Here is a 19,473-nt window from a genome sequence, read left to right as displayed (position 1 = left end):
GGTGGTATTCTGGTTGCTGGGTGGTGGTGTTCTCCCACTGGTCGCTGGGTGGTGGTGTTCTTCCACTGGTCGCTGGGTGGTGGTGTTCTTCCACTGGTCGCTGGGTGGTGGTGTTCTCCCACTGGTCGCTGGGTGGTGGTGTTCTCCCACTGGTCGCTTGGTGGTGGTGTTCTCCCACTGGTCGCTGGGTGGTGGTGTTCTCCCACTGGTCGCTTGGTGGTGGTGTTCTTCCACTGGTCGCTGGGTGGTGGTGTTCTTCCACTGGTCGCTGGGTGGTGGTGTTCTCCCACTGGTCGCTGGGTGGTGGTGTTCTTCCACTGGTCGCTTGGTGGTGGTGTTCTTCCACTGGTCGCTGGGTGGTGGTGTTCTTCCACTGGTCGCTTGGTGGTGGTGTTCTTCCACTGGTCGCTGGGTGGTGGTGTTCTTCCACTGGTCGCTTGGTGGTGGTGTTCTCCCACTGGTCGCTGGGTGGTGGTGTTCTTCCACCAGTTGATGTTCGGTGTTCTATCACGGATGGAGGAGCTTGGTAAACCCCGAGTGGCCCTGATTATTAACTTTTTCCCAGAGTGGCGCCTTTGTCATGATGTACAAGCTGATGCCCACAATTATTTCACCAATAACACGTATCAAAATATACGTAATGTGGACTCAATAGCAGCGTAGTCTAAAGTAGATCTACTTACATTTATCAACAGGTATAGCGTTTTTGTTCATGTGGATCCACTATAAATGTGTTGATGAGCCAGAGTGCAGGTGAGGCAATCCAGTTCACACTAGCTCCTGGCTGCTAAGCCTGGCAACGAAAGGCAGGCGACAGAGTTGAGGCGGTCTTTGTGGGCTGGTGGAGCGGCAGTGGTGCAGCAGACACCGCCTGGGCAGGAAGACCCCATAGTCTCTGTGAGTTGTGTGTGTGTGAGAGCGGGTGTGTGTGGGAGCGCGGGGCACTGAGAAGGTGTCGCGAGTCCGGTGTTGACCGAGCGTAACCAAAGATGTTTACCTTCAGCTTCACTTTCATTATTTCATTTTGTCTTGTTTATATGTTATTGTCTGTGTTATTCCCTGTGTCTTGCTTCTTTATTCGACTTTTGTGATTGCCTGTGAACCGAAAATAACAGGATTGTATTCAACTATTTGGTCTATAAAATTATAGTTAGATTGTTTTATACTTTCCAAGAGGAGTACCTTGCCAGCGGTTCTCTGCTGGTCCAGGTTCAATACTTGGGGTCTTGGATCCCATGACGTGTGCCAGGATGACCAGCGAGACCCACCATAGTCTGTGATTTACTTGTGATCACTGTTGTCGCCGCCGACGGCACTATGCTCCCTATTGTCATTACCCAAAAAGTCTTATTCAGACCTCAGAATTTTTACATCAATAATTGCAATCAATCTCCACACCTTGTAATTACAATGACAGCTAGTAGCAAATTTCTGTCACTGAAACTTTATGTATTAGATATAAAATATTATACATTAGAGGCAGGACTCTTTGTTGACGATAACACAGTATCCAACATTGGTCTTAACGGGATAATAGCGGAGATGTTGTTAATGGTTTATGCCTCAACATTCAACACTCGGGTGGCATTTATTTATTAAAAGCGAAATATGGATACAGTGCATTTCAGACACTTTACCAGTTACAATAAAGTGATTGGCCATTTCATGCAACTCAAATTTAGTTTGATCTCTAAATGGCTAAATTTTATTTAGAGTGTAAAATGTAGTGGTGTAGTGTGCGTCCCGGTCTTTGTAAACACACTTGACTTCATCAAACTGGCCAAACAAGCCGAACTGTCAAGTGTGCTTGTGGCCAAGTTGTACTCGAGCTGTGACAACATCTGTCAGTCTGCTCACGCTCTTGCTTGCTCCATGCAAATGTTTTGTTTAACACATTTCTCTGCGATAAAAAAGGGTCTGCTAGTTCCCGTTGGCACTCTTTTACTTGCTTCAAGTTCAACTGATAGTACTCGTCTGATGAGACAAGAGTTCTATTGAATGGCCCAGGATTGTGTTCAATATTATCTTTATTTACTGCAAGCTTTGCAAGAGCGGCAACATTATCATCCGTGCAGCCCAATGTGAGAGGGATCCTTAGTAGCCTAACTTGTGCTCCCTGGGTAAGCAGGCGAGTATATCTATACCTGCCTTCGTACACGAGCGCGTTACGATTGCGTTGTAAGCTATTTAATGTCGGTAATAAGGAGAGGGAGTCGGCGATGAGTCAGCTGTCTACTGTAATGTTTTCACTAATTTTGAGTGCTATAAGAATAGTCATCTCGTGACCACTTTAGAGTCAGCCTACTTCCGCTGCCCGGCCTGGGCCTGCTCCCGCAGTCCGGCCTGGGCCTGCTCCCGCAGCCCGGCCTGGGCCTGCTCCAGCAGCCCGGCCCGGCCCCAAAGAATGAGGTGATTTGATATATATATATATATATATATAATATATATATATATATATATATATATATATATATATATATATATATATATATATATATACCTAATATAATACCGTACCTAATAGCCAGAACGCACTTCTCACCCTACTATGCAAGGCCCGATTTGCCTAATAAGCCAAGTTTTACTGAATTAATATATTTTCTCTAATTTTTTTCTTATGAAATGATAAAGCTACCCATTTCATTATGTATGAGGTCAATTTTTTTTATTGGAGTTAAAATTAACGTTGATATATGACCGAATCTAACCAACCCTACCTAACCTAACCTAACCTATCTTTATAGGTTAGGTTAGGTTAGGTAGCCTAAAAAGTTAGGTTAGGTTAGGTTTGGTAGGTTAGGTAGTCGAAAAACACTTAATTCATGAAAACTTGGCTTATTAGGCAAATCGGGCCTTGCATAGTAGGCTGAGAGGTGCGTTCTGGCTACTAGGTACGACATATATATATATATATATATATATATATATATATATATATATAATATATATATATATATATATATATATATATATATATATATATATATATATATATATATATATATATATATATATATATATATATATATATCACTAAGAACAGGGTAGAAAGCGTTTGACACAGTACCACACAAGAGGCTTGTGAAAAAGCTGTAGATGCAGGCAAGAGTTTATTTTATTATTATTATTTTCTACCACAGACGTGGCCGCACATTTACAATGCTAACCAGCATATATACATTTTCTTCTGTCCTCCATGGACAGGGTTAGAGATGTGTTAAACATATAGTTCAAGGGTTTATTGAACAATCAACCACAGAAGGTGATTCGGTGCTTTTAAAATGCTAAGCTAACCTACATACGTAAATGCATAGATACACAGATTTACGTATGCCCTACATAAAGTGCTTGATGTATCTTTTTCAGTGTCATTAATGTGCATTTACAAAGGTGAAATGTAATTCTGATCAGCTTCCATATATACTTTATACATATACATACACACACACATATACGTACATATGTGAAAGGGAAGGTACTCCATTGGAGAAGGGAATTCCCAAGCAAAAGAAAACAGCGAGTCACTGTGAGGGGCGAGGTCTCAGATTGTCGAGGTGTCACCAGTGAGTTCCCGCAGGGTTCAGTCCTTGGTCCTTGGACCTATACTGTTTCTAATATATGTAAATGTGCTCCCAGAGGGAATAGAATCGTTCCTCTCATTGTTTGCTGATGATGCAAAAATTATGAGGAGGATTAAGACAGAGGACGATAGTAGGAGGCTACAAGATGACCGAGACAGATTGAATGAATGGTCCAACAAATGACAACTGAAGTTCAACCCGAGTAAATGTAAGGTGATGAAGCTAGGCGGTGGAAACAGGAAGCCAGACACAGGATACAGAATGGGAGATGAAGTACTTCATGAAACGGACAGAGAGAAAGATCTATTAGTTAATATCACACCAAACCTGTCTCCTGAAGCTCACATCAAAAGAATAACATCTGTGCCGTATTCGAGGCTGGCTAACATCAGAACTGCCTTCAGGAACCTGTGTAAGGAATCATTCAGAACCTTGTATACCACATATGTAAGACCAATCCTGGAATATGCGACCCTAGCATGGAGCCCGTACCTTGTCAAGCACAAGACGAAGCTGGAACACGTCCAGAGGTATGCCACTAGGCTAGTCCCAGAACTAAGAGGCATGAGTTACGAGGACAGGCTGCGTGAAATGCACCTCACGACACTGGAAGACAGAATAGAAAGGGGAGACATGATCACTACCTACAAAATTCTCAGAGGAATTGACAGGATGGATAAGGATAAATTGTTTAACACGGGTGGTACGCGAATAATGGGACACAGATGGAAAATGAGTACCCAAATGAGCCACAGGGACGTTAGAAAGAACTTTTTCAGTGTCAGAGTAGGTAGTAAATAGAATGCATTAGGCAGTGATGTGGTGGAGGCTGACTCCATACACAGTTTCAAGTGTGGATATGATAGAGCCCAGTAAGCTAAAGAACCTGTTTACCAGTTGATTGACAGTTGAGAGGCGGGCCGAAAGAGCAGAGCTCAACCCCCGCAAGCACAACTAGGTGAGTACACACACACATAGAGGGACAGGGAAGGTGGCCACGTCTGCCACTTTCCCCAATATACTTAAAGATACAATGAACAATTCCTAAGCCAAATACACAGATGATTATAATTACATATTATATTAATTCACGCTAACATTCCATCCCTTACAGGAGATCAGAGGTGATGGCGCAGCATAAGAGGTGGGTGTGGTCGGTGGTGTTGACGGGGGCCCTGGTGGCCCTCGTGGCCCCTCTCCAGCTGCTCGACAACTCTGCAGAGGACCTCGAGGAGCTGCCTGTCGCCCGGGTTGCTCGTCAGGCCGGGCGGCCTCAAGGTTAGTTGTATTGGAACTGTGTCAGTGAGGCTGGGTACTGGTGGGCGTGACCAAGTGGCTGGTGGGCGTGACCAAGTGGCTGGTGGGCATGACCAAGTGGCTGGTGGGCGTGACCAAGTGGCTGGTGGGCGTGACCAAGTGGCTGGTGGGCGTGACCAAGTGACTGGTGGGCGTGACCAAGTGGCTGGTGGGCGTGACCAAGTGACTGGTGGGCGTGACCAAGTGGCTGGTGGGCGTGACCAAGTGACTGGTGGGCGTGACCAAGTGGCTGGTGGGCGTGACCAAGTGACTGGTGGGCGTGACCAAGTGGCTGGTGGGCGTGACCAAGTGACTGGTGGGCGTGACCAAGTGGCTGGTGGGCGTGACCAAGTGGCTGGTGGGCGTGACCAAGTGACTGGTGGGCGTGACCAAGTGACTGGTGGGCGTGACCAAGTGGCTGGTGGGCGTGACCAAGTGACTGGTGGGCGTGACCAAGTGGCTGGTGGGCGTGACCAAGTGACTGGTGGGCGTGACCAAGTGGCTGGTGGGCGTGACCAAGTGGCTGGTGGGCGTGACCAAGTGGCTGGTGGGCGTGACCAAGTGGCTGGTGGGCGTGACCAAGTGGCTGGTGGGCGTGACCAAGTGACTGGTGGGCGTGACCAAGTGGCTGGTGGGCGTGACCAAGTGACTGGTGGGCGTGACCAAGTGGCTGGTGGGCGTGACCAAGTGGCTGGTGGGCGTGACCAAGTGGCTGGTGGGCGTGACCAAGTGGCTGGTGGGCGTGATCAAGTGGCTGGTGGGCGTGACCAAGTGGCTGGTGGGCGTGACCAAGTGGCTGGTGGGCGTGACCAAGTGGCTGGTGGGCGTGACCAAGTGACTGGTGGGCGTGACCAAGTGGCTGGTGGGCGTGACCAAGTGACTGGTGGGCGTGACCAAGTGGCTGGTGGGCGTGACCAAGTGACTGGTGGGCGTGACCAAGTGGCTGGTGGGCGTGACCAAGTGGCTGGTGGGCGTGACCAAGTGGCTGGTGGGCGTGACCAAGTGGCTGGTGGGCGTGACCAAGTGACTGGTGGGCGTGACCAAGTGGCTGGTGGGCGTGACCAAGTGACTGGTGGGCGTGACCAAGTGGCTGGTGGGCGTGACCAAGTGGCTGGTGGGCGTGACCAAGTGGCTGGTGGGCGTGACCAAGTGGCTGGTGGGCGTGATCAAGTGGCTGGTGGGCGTGACCAAGTGGCTGGTGGGCGTGACCAAGTGGCTGGTGGGCGTGACCAAGTGGCTGGTGGGCGTGACCAAGTGGCTGGTGGGCGTGACCAAGTGACTGGTGGGCGTAACCAAGTGGCTGGTGGGCGTGACCAAGTGGCTGGTGGGCGTGACCAAGTGGCTGGTGGGCGTGACCAAGTGGCTGGTGGGCGTGAGGCAGGGTACTGATGGGCGTGACCAAGTGGCTGGTCGGCGTGACCAAGTGGCTGGTGGGCGTGACCAAGTGGCTGGTGGGCGTGACCAAGTGGCTGGTAGGCGTTACCAAGTGGCTGGTGGGCGTGATCAAGTGGCTGGTGGGCGTGACCAAGTGGCTGGTGGGCGTGACCAAGTGGCTGGTGGGCGTGACCAAGTGGCTGGTGGGCGTGACCAAGTGGCTGGTGGGCGTGATCAAGTGGCTGGTGGGCGTGACCAAGTGGCTGGTGGGCGTGACCAAGTGGCTGGTGGGCGTGACCAAGTGGCTGGTGGGCGTGACCAAGTGGCTGGTGGGCGTGACCAAGTGACTGGTGGGCGTAACCAAGTGGCTGGTGGGCGTGACCAAGTGGCTGGTGGGCGTGACCAAGTGGCTGGTGGGCGTGACCAAGTGGCTGGTGGGCGTGAGGCAGGGTACTGATGGGCGTGACCAAGTGGCTGGTCGGCGTGACCAAGTGGCTGGTGGGCGTGACCAAGTGGCTGGTGGGCGTGACCAAGTGGCTGGTGGGCGTGACCAAGTGGCTGGTAGGCGTTACCAAGTGGCTGGTGGGCGTGATCAAGTGGCTGGTGGGCGTGACCAAGTGGCTGGTGGGCGTGACCAAGTGGCTGGTGGGCGTGACCAAGTGGCTGGTGGGCGTGACCAAGTGGCTGGTGGGCGTGATCAAGTGGCTGGTGGGCGTGACCAAGTGGCTGGTGGGCGTGACCAAGTGGCTGGTGGGCGTGACCAAGTGGCTGGTGGGCGTGACCAAGTGGCTGGTGGCCGTGACCAAGTGACTGGTGGGCGTAACCAAGTGGTTGGTGGGCGTGACCAAGTGGCTGGTGGGCGTGACCAAGTGGCTGGTGGGCGTGACCAAGTGGCTGGTGGGCGTGAGGCAGGGTACTGATGGGCGTGACCAAGTGGCTGGTCGGCGTGACCAAGTGGCTGGTGGGCGTGACCAAGTGGCTGGTGGGCGTGACCAAGTGGCTGGTAGGCGTGACCAAGTGGCTGGTGGGCGTGATCAAGTGGCTGGTGGGCGTGACCAAGTGGCTGGTGGGCGTGACCAAGTGGCTGGTGGGCGTGACCAAGTGGCTGGTGGGCGTGACCAAGTGGCTGGTGGGAGTGACCAAGTGGCTGGTGGGCGTGACCAAGTGGCTGGTGGGCGTGACCAAGTGGCTGGTGGGCGTGACCAAGTGGCTGGTGAGCGTGACCAAGTGGCTGGTGGGCGTGACCAAGTGGCTGGTGGGCGTGACCAAGTGGCTGGTGGGCTTGACCAAGTGGCTGGTGGGCGTGACCAAGTGGCTGGTGGGCGTGACCAAGTGGCTGGTGGGCGTGATCAAGTGGCTGGTGGGCGTGACCAAGTGGCTGGTGGGCGTGACCAAGTGGCTGGTGGGAGTGACCAAGTGGCTGGTGGGAGTGACCAAGTGGCTGGTGGGAGTGACCAAGTGGCTGGTGGGAGTGACCAAGTGACTGGTGGGCGTGAGGCAGGGTACTGGTGGGCGTGACCAAGTGGCTGGTGGGCGTGACCAAGTGGCTGGTAGGCGTGAGGCAGGGTACTGATGGGCGTGACCAAGTGGCTGGTGGGCGTGACCAAGTGGCTGGTGGGAGTGACCAAGTGGCTGGTGGGCGTGAGGCAGGGTACTGGTGGGCGTGACCAAGTGGCTGGTGGGCGTGACCAAGTGGCTGGTGGGCGTGAGGCAGGGTACTGATGGGCGTGACCAAGTGGCTGGTGGGCGTGACCAAGTGGCTGGTGGGAGTGACCAAGTGGCTGGTGGGCGTGAGGCAGGGTACTGGTGGGCGTGACCAAGTGGCTGGTGGGCGTGACCAAGTGGCTGGTGGGCGTGACCAAGTGGCTGGTGGGCGTGACCAAGTGGCTGGTGGGTGACAGGTGTTGGTGGTTGGGTCACAATTGCTGGTGAGTGACGTAGTTACTGGTTGTTGTACCTAGATCACTGGTATATATACACGCTGAAGGTTGTGTCAAGGTTGTGATGGTTGACAGATGCTGGTAGCGGTAATATGGTTGTTGGTGGTTGTGACAAGGTCCTGGAAGCTGGCTGCCATAACACCAAAATAAACACACATACACACACACAAACCACAATAGCGTGATGCATCAAATGAACAAATCCACAAGGGCCGTGGACTCACCATGTCGTGGCAAAGTCGATTAAGGCGCGTCTGGGATAATCTCGGACGTAGGTTCGAACCCTCATCACGGCCCATTCGTTCATTTAAACACACATACATAAATATATATCAGCGTCTTGGCCTTCCTCCGGCTTCAAGAACTCGAGCAAACACTTGAGAGTGTCAACAAACACTTGAGAGTGTCAACAAACACCTCACTGAAGACACGAGTAGAACTGGGTAATATATTTGACAATAAACAGAACTGTCAGTGTTAAATGAGTCAGTCAGATGCCATTAACTCTCAAGGGGCAAGAATGAATCTGTCTCTTGACACTATATTGACAGAATGAATCTATGTCTCTTGACAGACAGACATACAGAGATGATACTGATCATCATGTATATGTCTCCTAGAATGGTCACTATACAATATTTACATAAGATAACAGAGGGGTAAGATCTCTACTCTAGAGAGACTATTAGAATAGACTTGGGCTCTAGAGAGCACATGTATTCACACTTATAGAGCAGGGACACAGTCATATTCAGGTCCTATAATGGTCCATAGTGAAGGGACAGTCACAACGAGGTCCTATAATGGTCCATAGTGAAGGGACAGTCACAGCGAGGTCCTATAATAGTCCATAGTGAAGAGACAGTCACAACGAGGTCCTATAATAGTCCATAGTAAAGAGACAGTTACAGCGAGGTCCTATAATGGTCCATAATAAAGAGACAGTTACAGCGAGGTCCTATAATGGTCCATAATAAAGAGACAGTTACAGCGAGGTCCTATAATGGTCCATAGTGAAGGAAAACCGTCGTAGCGAGGTCCAAAGTGACCTCTTAACCTCGCATACTAAACCAGTTATTGAGTTCTGAGAACGCATCATATTTTTTTACTTTCATCTTACTTTCTCTGAGCGAGTTCCTGTCTCGCTGTACCCGGCTGGTCCTTGACGCCCGCCCGGTGACCCCACGAGCCAAGGGTAACGTTATTTCAACGTTGAATCAACGGTGATAACGTTGATTCAACGTTGAATTAAGACTGATAACGTTGAATTAACGTTACTCTTTGATATTTGGCCCAGAGGGTACCAGCACTCAGAACAGGTTTTTCTCTCGGCTCTTAATACATAACACCAAGATTACTTAGTGTTATGTCAACATTTAAAAAGAGACCAGTCGTGGATATTACATTTGAGTTGTTCCAGTGATAGACCTTTGTAGCGCAGTGCCTTCATGATCTCGGGTTCAGCTACAGTGATGTGACAATGGCGTTTGGGACAACGTTTTTCCTTTTATCTGATGCTTCTGTTTACTTAGCAGTAAATAGGTAACAGGGAAGGGGAAAATGAACTATCAGGGGGAAAAGCCCCAAGCCATTATGACTTATTTAGGACTGGATAGGGATCAGGAGAAGGATTTGGGATGGGACGGGGGGAAAGGAATGGTGCCCAACCACTTGGACGGTCTAGATAACAAGGAGTTCGGGGAGAGTGTTGTGGTGGTTTGGTGGTAGAGCACTGAGTGGTGCGCCACGCGAGAGGAGGTTCGAGTCTCAGCCACCGGGATTGGAATGATCAAATATTTATAAAATGCAACTTGTGGACCGCTCAAGTTTATCAGATGATATATATAGTACATTCTGATGCCTAAATTTGGGGTCAGATTCACGAAGCAGTTACGCAAGTACTTACGAACGTGTACATCTTTCCTCAATCTTTGACGGCTTTGGTTACATTTATTAAACAGTTTACAAGCATGAAAACTTTCCAATCAACTGTTGTTATTGTTATAAACAGCCTCCTGGTGCTTCAAAGCTCATTAACTGTTAAATAATTGTAAACAAAGCCGCCAAAGAATGAGAAAAGATGGACAGGGGCCAGATTCACGAAGCAGTTACGCAAACACTGACGAACCTGTACATATTTTCTTAATCTTTGGCGGCTTTGTTTACAATTATTAAATAGTTAATAAGCTCTGAAGCACCAGGAGGCTGATTATAACAATAACAACAGTTGATTGGAAAGTTTCCATGCTAGTAAACTGTTTAACAAATGTAACCAAAGCCATCAAAGAATGAGAAAAGATGGACAGATTCGTAAGTGCTGTCGTAACTGCTTCGTGACTCTAGCCGAAATACTTGATCTGTCGTAACCGGTATGCATCTGAGTAAGGGGTTGAATCAAATAAAAAATACTTTACATACTAAAAGATTGTGTCATGCTGTAAGGGTGAAAGGGACTTTCACTTTTTAAGTCTGAAATTTCAAGCTGGTGTGAGACATGTTGTTTTAGGAATATTTGAAGGTGTCTTGGTGACGGGTTATCTTCTTGAGGTTATCTTGAGATGATTTCGGGGCTTAGCGTCCCCGCGGCCCGGTCCTCGACCAGGCCTCCACCCCCAGGAAGCAGCCCATGACAGCTGACTAACACCCAGGTACCTATTTTACTGCTAGGTAACAGGGGCATAGGGTGAAAGAAACTCTGCCCATTGTTTCTCGCCGGCGCCCGGGATCGAACCCGGGACTACAGGATCACAAGTCCAGTGTGCTGTCCGCTCGGCCGACCGGCTCCCTGTCCTTGGTAGTGGTCAGTAAGGTGACGCTGGTAGTGACCAATAAGGTGACGGGATTCCTTCCGGCTTGGCTTGATGCGCATTTCTTTTTACTGAGAGTCTTCTGATTGGTTGAAGTAAGGTCTGTCAGCCCATTAGATGAGCATAATGGTAATACTAACAGTAATGTAGGTGGGAGGTGGCTGTCTTGCCTCCATGGGGAACTTGGGTGTAGTCACCTAGTTGAACTCACCTAGTTGTGCTTGCAGGGGTTGAGCTTTGCTTCTTCGGTCCCGCCTCTCAACCGTCTATCAACTGGTGTGCGGATTGTTGAGCCTACTGGGCTCTGAAACTGTGTATGGAGTCAGCTTCAACCACATCACTGCTTAATGCCTTCAAATTTTTAACTACTCTGGCACTGAAGAAATTCTTTCTAATGTCTCCGTGGCTCGTCTGGGTACTAAGTTTCCACCTGTGTCCCCTTGTTCGTGTTCCACTCATGCTAAATATTTTGTCTTTATCCACACTGTCAATTCCCCTGAGGATTTTGTAGGTGGTTATCATGTCTTCCCTTACTCTTCTGTCTTCCAGGGACGTGAGGTTTAGCTGCCTTAGCCTTTTCTCGTAGCTCTTACCTCTCAGCTCTGGGACTAGTCTGGTGGCATACCTTTGATCCTCTGAATCATCTCTAACTTTGTCTTGTGTTTAACTAGGTATGGACTCCAGGCTGGAGCTGCATACCCCAGGATTGGTCTGACATAAGTGGTATACAGGGTCTTGAACGATTCTTTACCCAAGTTTCTAAAGGCAGTTCTTATGTTGGCCAGTCTAGCATATGCCGCTGATGATATCCTTTTGATTTGGGCCTCTAGGGACAGGTTCGGTGTGATACCAACCCCCAGATCTTTCTCTCTCTATTTAACTCTTGCAGGATTTTCCCTCCCAGATGGAATCTTGTGTTCAGCCTCCTGCTCCCTTCGCCTAATTTCATTACTTTACACTTTCCTGAGTTGAACTTTAGTAACCATTTTCTAGACCATTCCTCCAGTTTGTCCAGGTCGTCCTGTAGTCTCTGTCTATCTTCATCTGACTTGATTCTTTTCATAATTTTTGTATCATCAGCAAACATTGAGGGGAATGTTTGGGGAGGTGTCTGTGCTCCATGGACTGATCAACCAGGTTGTTGGACGCGACTGCTCGTAGCCTGACGTATGAGTCACAGCCTGGTTGATCAGGTATCCTTTGGAGGTGTTTATTTAGTTCTCTCTTGAACACTGTGAGGAGTCGGCCAGTTATGCCCCTTATGTGTAGTGGAAGCGTGTTGAACAGTCTCGGGCCTCTGATGTTGATAGAGTTCTCTCTCAGAGTACCTGTTGCACCTCTGTTTTTCAACGGGGGTATTCTGCACATCCTGCCATGTCTTCTGGTCTCATGTGATGTTATTTCTGTGTGCAGGTTTGGGACCAGCCCCTCTACCCCTCAAGCTCAAGTAACAGAGCCGGGCCTCAAGGGCGGCCCAGCTCTGGACCCCAGGGTGGGTGAGGGCGCCCCAGCTCAGGACCCCAGGGTGGGTGAGGGCGGCCCAGCTCAGGACCCCAGGGTGGGTGAGGGCGGCCCAGCTCTGGACCCCAGGGTGGGTGAGGGCGGCCCGGCTCTGGACCCCAGGGTGGGTGAGGGCGGCCCAGCTCTGATACCCAGGGTGGGTGAGGGCGGCCCGGCTCTGGACCCCAGGGTGGGTGAGGGCGGCCCGGCTCTGGACCCCAGGGTGGGTGAGGGCGGCCCGGCTCTGGACCCCAGGGTGGGTGAGGGCGGCCCGGCTCTGGACCCCAGGGTGGGTGAGGGCGGCCCGGCTCTGGACCCCAAGGTGGGTGAGGGCGGCCCAGCTCTGAAACCCAGGGTGGGTGAGGGCGGCCCGGCTCTGGACCCCAGGGTGGGTGAGGGCGGCCCGGCTCTGGACCCCAGGGTGGGTGAGGGCGGCCCGGCTCTGGACCCCAGGGTGGGTGAGGGCGGCCCAGCTCTGAAACCCAGGGTGGGTGAGGGCGGCCCGGCTCTGGACCCCAAGGTGGGTGAGGGTGGCCCGGCTCTGGACCTCAAGGTGGGTGAGGGTGGCCCGGCTCTGGACCCCAGGGTGGGTGAGGGTGGCCCGGCTCTGGACCCCAAGGTGGGTGAGGGCGGCCCAGCTCTGAAACCCAGGGTGGGTGAGGGCAGCCCGGCTCTGGACCCCAAGGTGGGTGAGGGTGGCCCGGCTCTGGACCCCAAGGTGGGTGAGGGTGGCCCGGCTCTGGACCCCAAGGTGGGTGAGGGTGGCCCGGCTCTGGACCCCAAGGTGGGTGAGGGTGGCCCGGCTCTGGACCCCAAGGTGGGTGAGGGCGGCCCAGCGGCCACTGTCACCCGCTCTCCATGATAACCTACGTGTAAATCTGTGTATATATATGTATGTGGGTTAGATTAGCATTTTAAAAGCACTACAATCGCTTTCTGCGGTTGATTGTTCATTCTAACACTGAACTATATGTAGAACAGATCTATAACCTTGTCCATGGAGGACAGAAGAAGATGTATATAAGCTGGTTAGCATTGTAAATGTGTGGCCACGTCTGTGTCTCATTCCCTCCCCTCTCGTGCACTATGGAGCATCTTCTCTGCTGATTCACAGGCAGTAATGGACGAGGATAAGGACGCTGGCACTGTTACCTCTGTTGCTTTATGTATGCTTATTCCCTCTAAGTCTGACTGGTAGTTAGATTGATCTCTATGATTGTCTTCTAGGGGCTAGGATGAGAACCTTCTTCAGTTCTGACTCCAGGAGTTCGTCACATTAACTAAGTAGTGGGCTGGCAAAAGTGGGTCCGCCTCTTAAGAAGTTAGTCTGGGTAAGGTTAGGTACCTTGTGAGAATGTTCAGGGCATCATGGGAGTCCAAGACATATTATGTACTATATTTCATCCTATTCAGGTCATCGGGTTCTCCTCGAGGGCTGGAGTAGTGGCGTTGTGGCCCACTGTAGTGTGCTGCCACTGGCTACAATGACCAGGCTTTCAGTAAACTTGATCCCACTGCATCAATATCGCCTTCGTCGAATTAAATTATTTCGCACTTGAAATGTTGAGGATGAGACCCAAACCATCTTCGTGGGCCTTCACCTACTATGTGTACTCACCTAGTTGAGGACGAGACCCAAACCATCTTCGTGGGTTTTCACCTACTATGTGTACTCACCTAGTTGAGGACGAGACCCAAACCATCTTCGTGGGTTTTCACCTACTATGTGTACTCACCTAGTTGAGGACGAGACCCAAACCATCTTCGTGGGTTTTCACCTACTATGTGTACTCACCTAGTTGTACTCCTCTAGTTGTGCTTGCGGGGGTTGAGCTCTGGCTCTTTGGGCCCGCCTCTCAACTGTCAATCAACGGAATTTTTTCAAACACACACACACACACACACACACACACACACACACACACACACACACACACACACACACACACACACACACACACACACACACACACACACATACACACACACAGAAAGCAGCCCATAGCAGCTGTCTAACTCCCAGGTAACTATTTACTGCTAGGTGTACAGGTGCATCAGGGTGAAATAAACTCTGCCCATTTGATTCCACCTCCGCCGGGGATCGAACCCGGACCCTTAGGATTACGAACTAAGTCCACTATCTTCAAGTATACGTCATCCCCTTTTCAAATAGTCATAACACCTGCGAGTTCACTTTACTCAACATGGGCCAGTCCCACACCGTATCGTCACGATGACCCAATACCCCACATCTGCCCTCCAGCAACACACTGGCAGAGGTCACTGGTATGTTGTTGTTAATTTAAGGGCAACGACGATCGTGGGATCGGATACGTCCCGTCGTACCCGTGAAGGGTTAATCGCGAAGCCCGGAAAGATAAACACCAAGCCCAATCGCGAAACGAGTGACGCCAATCACTGGAAAATAATATGCGTAGCGGCAAAGAAACACAGAGGGACAGATGATTGGGGAGCCCCCAGGAGTTCCTCAGTGTGACAAGCACCGGCCCCGCCCCACACAGAGAACACTGGGTAGTAAAACCAAAAACTCGGCCCCCAGCTAAAACGCAAAACTCCTCCTGTGCCCCCCTGCAGAGCAGAAGCCGGTCGCCCACCACGACTGAGGGCACACCAGGAGCCCATGAAGACCCGCCAACCCCTGGCACCTCTCGGCCGAGCCGGCGCCGTACCCCGTCACCCCGCCGGGAGATCTAGTCAGAACACGTAAAAAAATGCTCCAGGCGTCGTACAAGCGGACTGTAGAATAGAGCTGCTAACCGACAGTATCAAATCCAAATCCCAAAACAAAACGTGATTTGGGGGTTTCCAGGCGGAGCATCGCGTCCGGGGGCCAGATTCACGAAAGCACTTACGCAAGCACTTACGAACGTGTACATCTTTCCTCAATCTTTGACGGCTTTGGTTATATTTATTAAACAGTTTACAAGCATGAAAACTTCCCATTCAACTGTTGTTATTGTTATAAACAGCCTCCTGGTGCTTCGGAGCTCATTAACTGTTTAATAATTGGAAACAAAGCCGCCAAAAATTGAGAAAAGATGTACACGTTCGTAAGTGCTTGCGTAAGTGCTTTCGTGAATGTGGCCCCAGACGTCCGCTTGGCGCCAAGGTTGAACCAGGAGTGGGGGTCACAGGTAATATCTCCAGGGGTCTCCACTAACATCCTGGCAGAAGTCTGACTACAACCTCCTAACTGAAGTAACAGGAGCCTTTCACAGATGGCGCAGACCTTGCCACACCTCCGCCAACAGATGGCGTTGTCTTCGTCTCACATAATGCCTTGGAGTTGGAGTGCAGGTCCATAGATGGCGCCAATATCACCACACCTCTCACTATAGAAAGAGTTGATATCGTCACAGTGTGTGTGTGTGTGTGTGTGTGTGTGTGTGTGTGTGTGTGTGTGTGTGTGTGTGTGTGTGTGTGTGTGTGTGTGTGTGTGTGTGTGTGTGTGTGTGTGTACGTGCGTGTGTGTGTGTACGTGTGTGCGCGCGTCTCGTTTCTTGGAGGTTGGCGTTCAGTCTCGGACCGTCTTCGTGGATGGACACCATTCCTTCCCTCCATCTTATCCCAGCTCCTTATCTGTAGCCCTTCCAAGTGCTATACAGTTTAATGACTTAGTACTTTCTTCTGGTAATCACCTAACCTTACTATTTGGGTCTCCAAACAGAGTAGTTGCTTATATGAGGAGAGGAGACGGAACCTCTGACTCTCGTAGTGAGGTCAACGTGTCGCTGTAAGCTTCCGGTCACCGTTTACAATAGACATAATTGCTGGCAAGATCAGGTGTCCACTGATCTTGGGAGATGCTGCAGTCATGTGTACTATGTATACACATGTGGGTTATCTTAGTTTTCTGTAATAGCTACATTTTTGAAGATACCTTTTATATCAGCCAGTGTTGACTAGACCACACACTAGAAGGTGAAGGGACGACGACGTTTCGGTTCGTCCTGGACCATTCTCAAGTCGATTGTGGTCGACTTGTGGCTGATATATTTCCTCCTTACATTCACTGATATATCACTATCACTGCTACAGCACCACTACCTCACCATCACTGCTATATCACCATCACCTCACTATCACTATCACATTGGACCATTCTCAAGTCGATTGTGGTCCAGGACGGACCGAAACGTCGTCGTCCCTTCACCTTCTAGTGTGTGGTCTGGTCAACATACTTTAGCCACGTTATTGTGACTCATCGCCTGCATATAAGCCAGTTTGCTGAACGAGCTTGTTCTCTCATTTTCTTTTTTTTTAATGGCAAAGTTTTCTTGCCCATATCTAACGAATCTTTTGTTAGATCTGTTAGATTCTCGTTGTCAAACATGAACCTGTTTATCCGGTGTTAAGGAGGTCACCGTCCTCAGTGTGTGATCCCTGAACCTTGTGTCGCGTCTTCTCTCTTTAATACACATTAACAACTCCGTATCGGGTTCACTGTGGTTGTTGCACCTGGAGTTATCCTGGTGTTGTGCCCCGTCTGGAGTGTGTGCTCCAGTGCATCACAGAGTGCAGTTATTGTGCTCACGTTCCCACTGACATAATGTTTATTAGTATGAGCGCTTCTCTATACATTTTTTTCTTGTCAATTTTCAGATCCTTCTCAATGAACTGTATTTGATAATCTAATTTGCTGAGTTGGTCATTAATATTATCTGTCACCCGGCCTAAACGCTGGGGACAACTCTCCAATGGTTTTCATCTGGGCTGTTTTTCACTGCTTTTATCTCTGTTACGCTTCAGTATTCCTGTCTTGACTATTCAACACTGATTTTTTTTTTGCTTCTCAACACTGATTTTATTTTGACTTTCTATGCAGCTGTTATTTGGCTAAAATGTAGAACTAGTGGCCTATATTTCACCATCGATGTTCCACCAATAAAGATACTGGATTACCTTGGCCCAAGAACGACAACCCGACATTTTGCTGAAACCTGGAGACAAATGTGGCCTGAAGAGCGTGCCTGGCTATCGTACTCGGCTCGGGAACACATACTGGTGTTTGTTAAAGCTATCGTAATGAAAGGGATTCCAGTTTATTTCTATCAGAAACTTACAAAACTACAGAGAAACATTGTGGTGTTGAAGTCCTTGACTGGTTTGCCTTTCACTCTGCTTGTGTATGCTTCCAGCTCTTCTGGATCACCCACCGGGTTCTCAATATCAGGTTCTCAATATCATTGCACCGATACAGCCACTTTTCTCTTGTTTGTTTCCTCTGAAATCTTTCTTTGTTGAAGCTCTGCAACATTTCTTTGCATGATGGACGACTCAACATGAGACATGAATGCCTGGGCGAACAGGCATTTCCCATTGGGGGTCTTGCTCGTCCAGGCATTCATGTCTTATTGAGTTGTCCGTCATGCAGAGGGAAGGGCTAAACCCTTGCATCTACTGCGGGTATGTCGACGACATGTTCTTATGGGTTGATAATGATAACACATTGGAGAGGCTTCGTGGCCAGCTACAGGGATTCTCAGGCTTGAAGTTCACTGTTGAGAAAACTGCAGGAGGCAGGATGCCATTCCTTGATGTTCTCGTTGACGATAATTCGGGAAGGGTCACCACAGATGTGTACCGTAAACCAACTGATGCAGGAAAATGTACGAACGATAAGACTGAATGAACTGACAGTTATAAGAGAAGCGTCATCAATACATATGTTGGTTGGGCAATACGTACTTGCTCTTCTTGGCAGCTCTTGCCCCACGAACTTGAACAAATCCGCCAAATTGTTGTGAACAAGGATTACAGCAATACAGAATTCGACGAAATCGTAAGAAGCTCGGCCACCATTTGACTGTGGATAATCAGGCCCCAGGGGTCGAAAATCAGCCACCAAGAGAAGACATTGTAGTGTATTATTAAAATACATTCACTCAGGCAAACAAAAAGGATGAGAAAGTGATACGAGATACAATTGACAGGAATTGCAAACCTTGCAGTGAAAACTCAAGGATTTGTCGTGTCATTTATTATAGCAACCCGCGTACATCTTCTCTCATTATGAGAAATAACATCACTGCTTCCTCTGTCAAGCTGAGGTGTATCAATGTAGTGTATCATTACAAATGCAACTCTGGAGACTGTGCACTCTGAAATATATGCTACATTGGACATACCACGAATACACTGAGTATAAGTCTTACACTTCATTTGGAAGACGTAGGTATTAAGCAACATCATTCTCAGATACGAGAGTAATCACACGCACCGACGACCGAAGGAGTCTTCGTATGCTTGAGGCTGTGTTCATTCAGGCGCTGACACAAGTACTCAACATGCAGATGAATTCAACTTCGAGCATACAACTCTTCGATGGTCCTCCACTGACCCAGAGGGAAAATGTAAGACCTGGCGGACAGCTAGAAGCCGGAGTCAGGCTACAATCACCTCACCCGTCCCTTCGCTGCTCCCTTCGATTAAAGGGGTTAGGTGTTTGCTAGAGTGAGGTGTATCCACACATATAAATGTCTAGATATCTCCTTGTGCTAGGACCATTAAAACAAAGGAGAAGATAGACTATATCAACACTTTCGGTAGCCTCCTCCATGGGAAGAATCGAGTCTAAAGATTTTCATTGAAGACTACCAGTTAAAAAAATCAGCATGTGACTCGCAGAAGCTCAAAGCAGTGATAGAACAACAAATGAAAACCATCTCAAGACCTACAACGACTCACAACTTCACAGACGGATCAGTTGATCAAGAATGAGATTCTGCTGGGGCAGCAGTTTACACTAACAACCATGAAGCTTACTGGAGCATGAATAGTGGGTGCTCAACATTGCAGACAGAATTACATGCCCTGAAGGAGGCCATAAACTATACAATTGAGAATAATTTACATGATGTCATCATTAATACAGACTCTAAATCTTCGCTTCACAGAAATCCAACATATAAGAAAAGAAGCCCATAATCTAGGGCTGTCAATCACCCTAAATTG

At 49.5% G+C, this 19,473-nt stretch overlaps 1 protein-coding gene across 3 annotated transcripts in view; it reads left to right on the top strand.

Annotated features, from left to right (window-relative positions):
• Positions 1-760: 760 nt before the first annotated feature.
• The window catches only part of LOC123746142 (salivary peroxidase/catechol oxidase), an 83,300-nt gene continuing 64,587 nt past the window's right edge, over positions 761-19,473 (top strand). For 2 of the 3 annotated variants that reach the window (XM_045727440.2, XM_045727439.2), the window contains exons 1-2: positions 761-897; positions 4,696-4,859. In XM_045727440.2, the coding sequence (XP_045583396.2) occupies positions 4,709-4,859 (151 nt within the window). In that variant the 5' untranslated portion in view covers positions 761-897; positions 4,696-4,708. Of the gene's footprint in view, positions 898-917; positions 980-4,695; positions 4,860-19,473 lie in introns of those variants that run through there. The other variant, XM_069314063.1, reaches the window with a different exon arrangement.

Source organism: Procambarus clarkii, chromosome 78 (assembly GCF_040958095.1).
Source record: "Procambarus clarkii isolate CNS0578487 chromosome 78, FALCON_Pclarkii_2.0, whole genome shotgun sequence".
Classification (NCBI taxonomy): Eukaryota; Metazoa; Arthropoda; class Malacostraca; order Decapoda; family Cambaridae; genus Procambarus; species Procambarus clarkii.
Note: the sequence above shows the minus strand (reverse complement) of the source record. Positions and strands in the feature narration are given on the sequence as shown.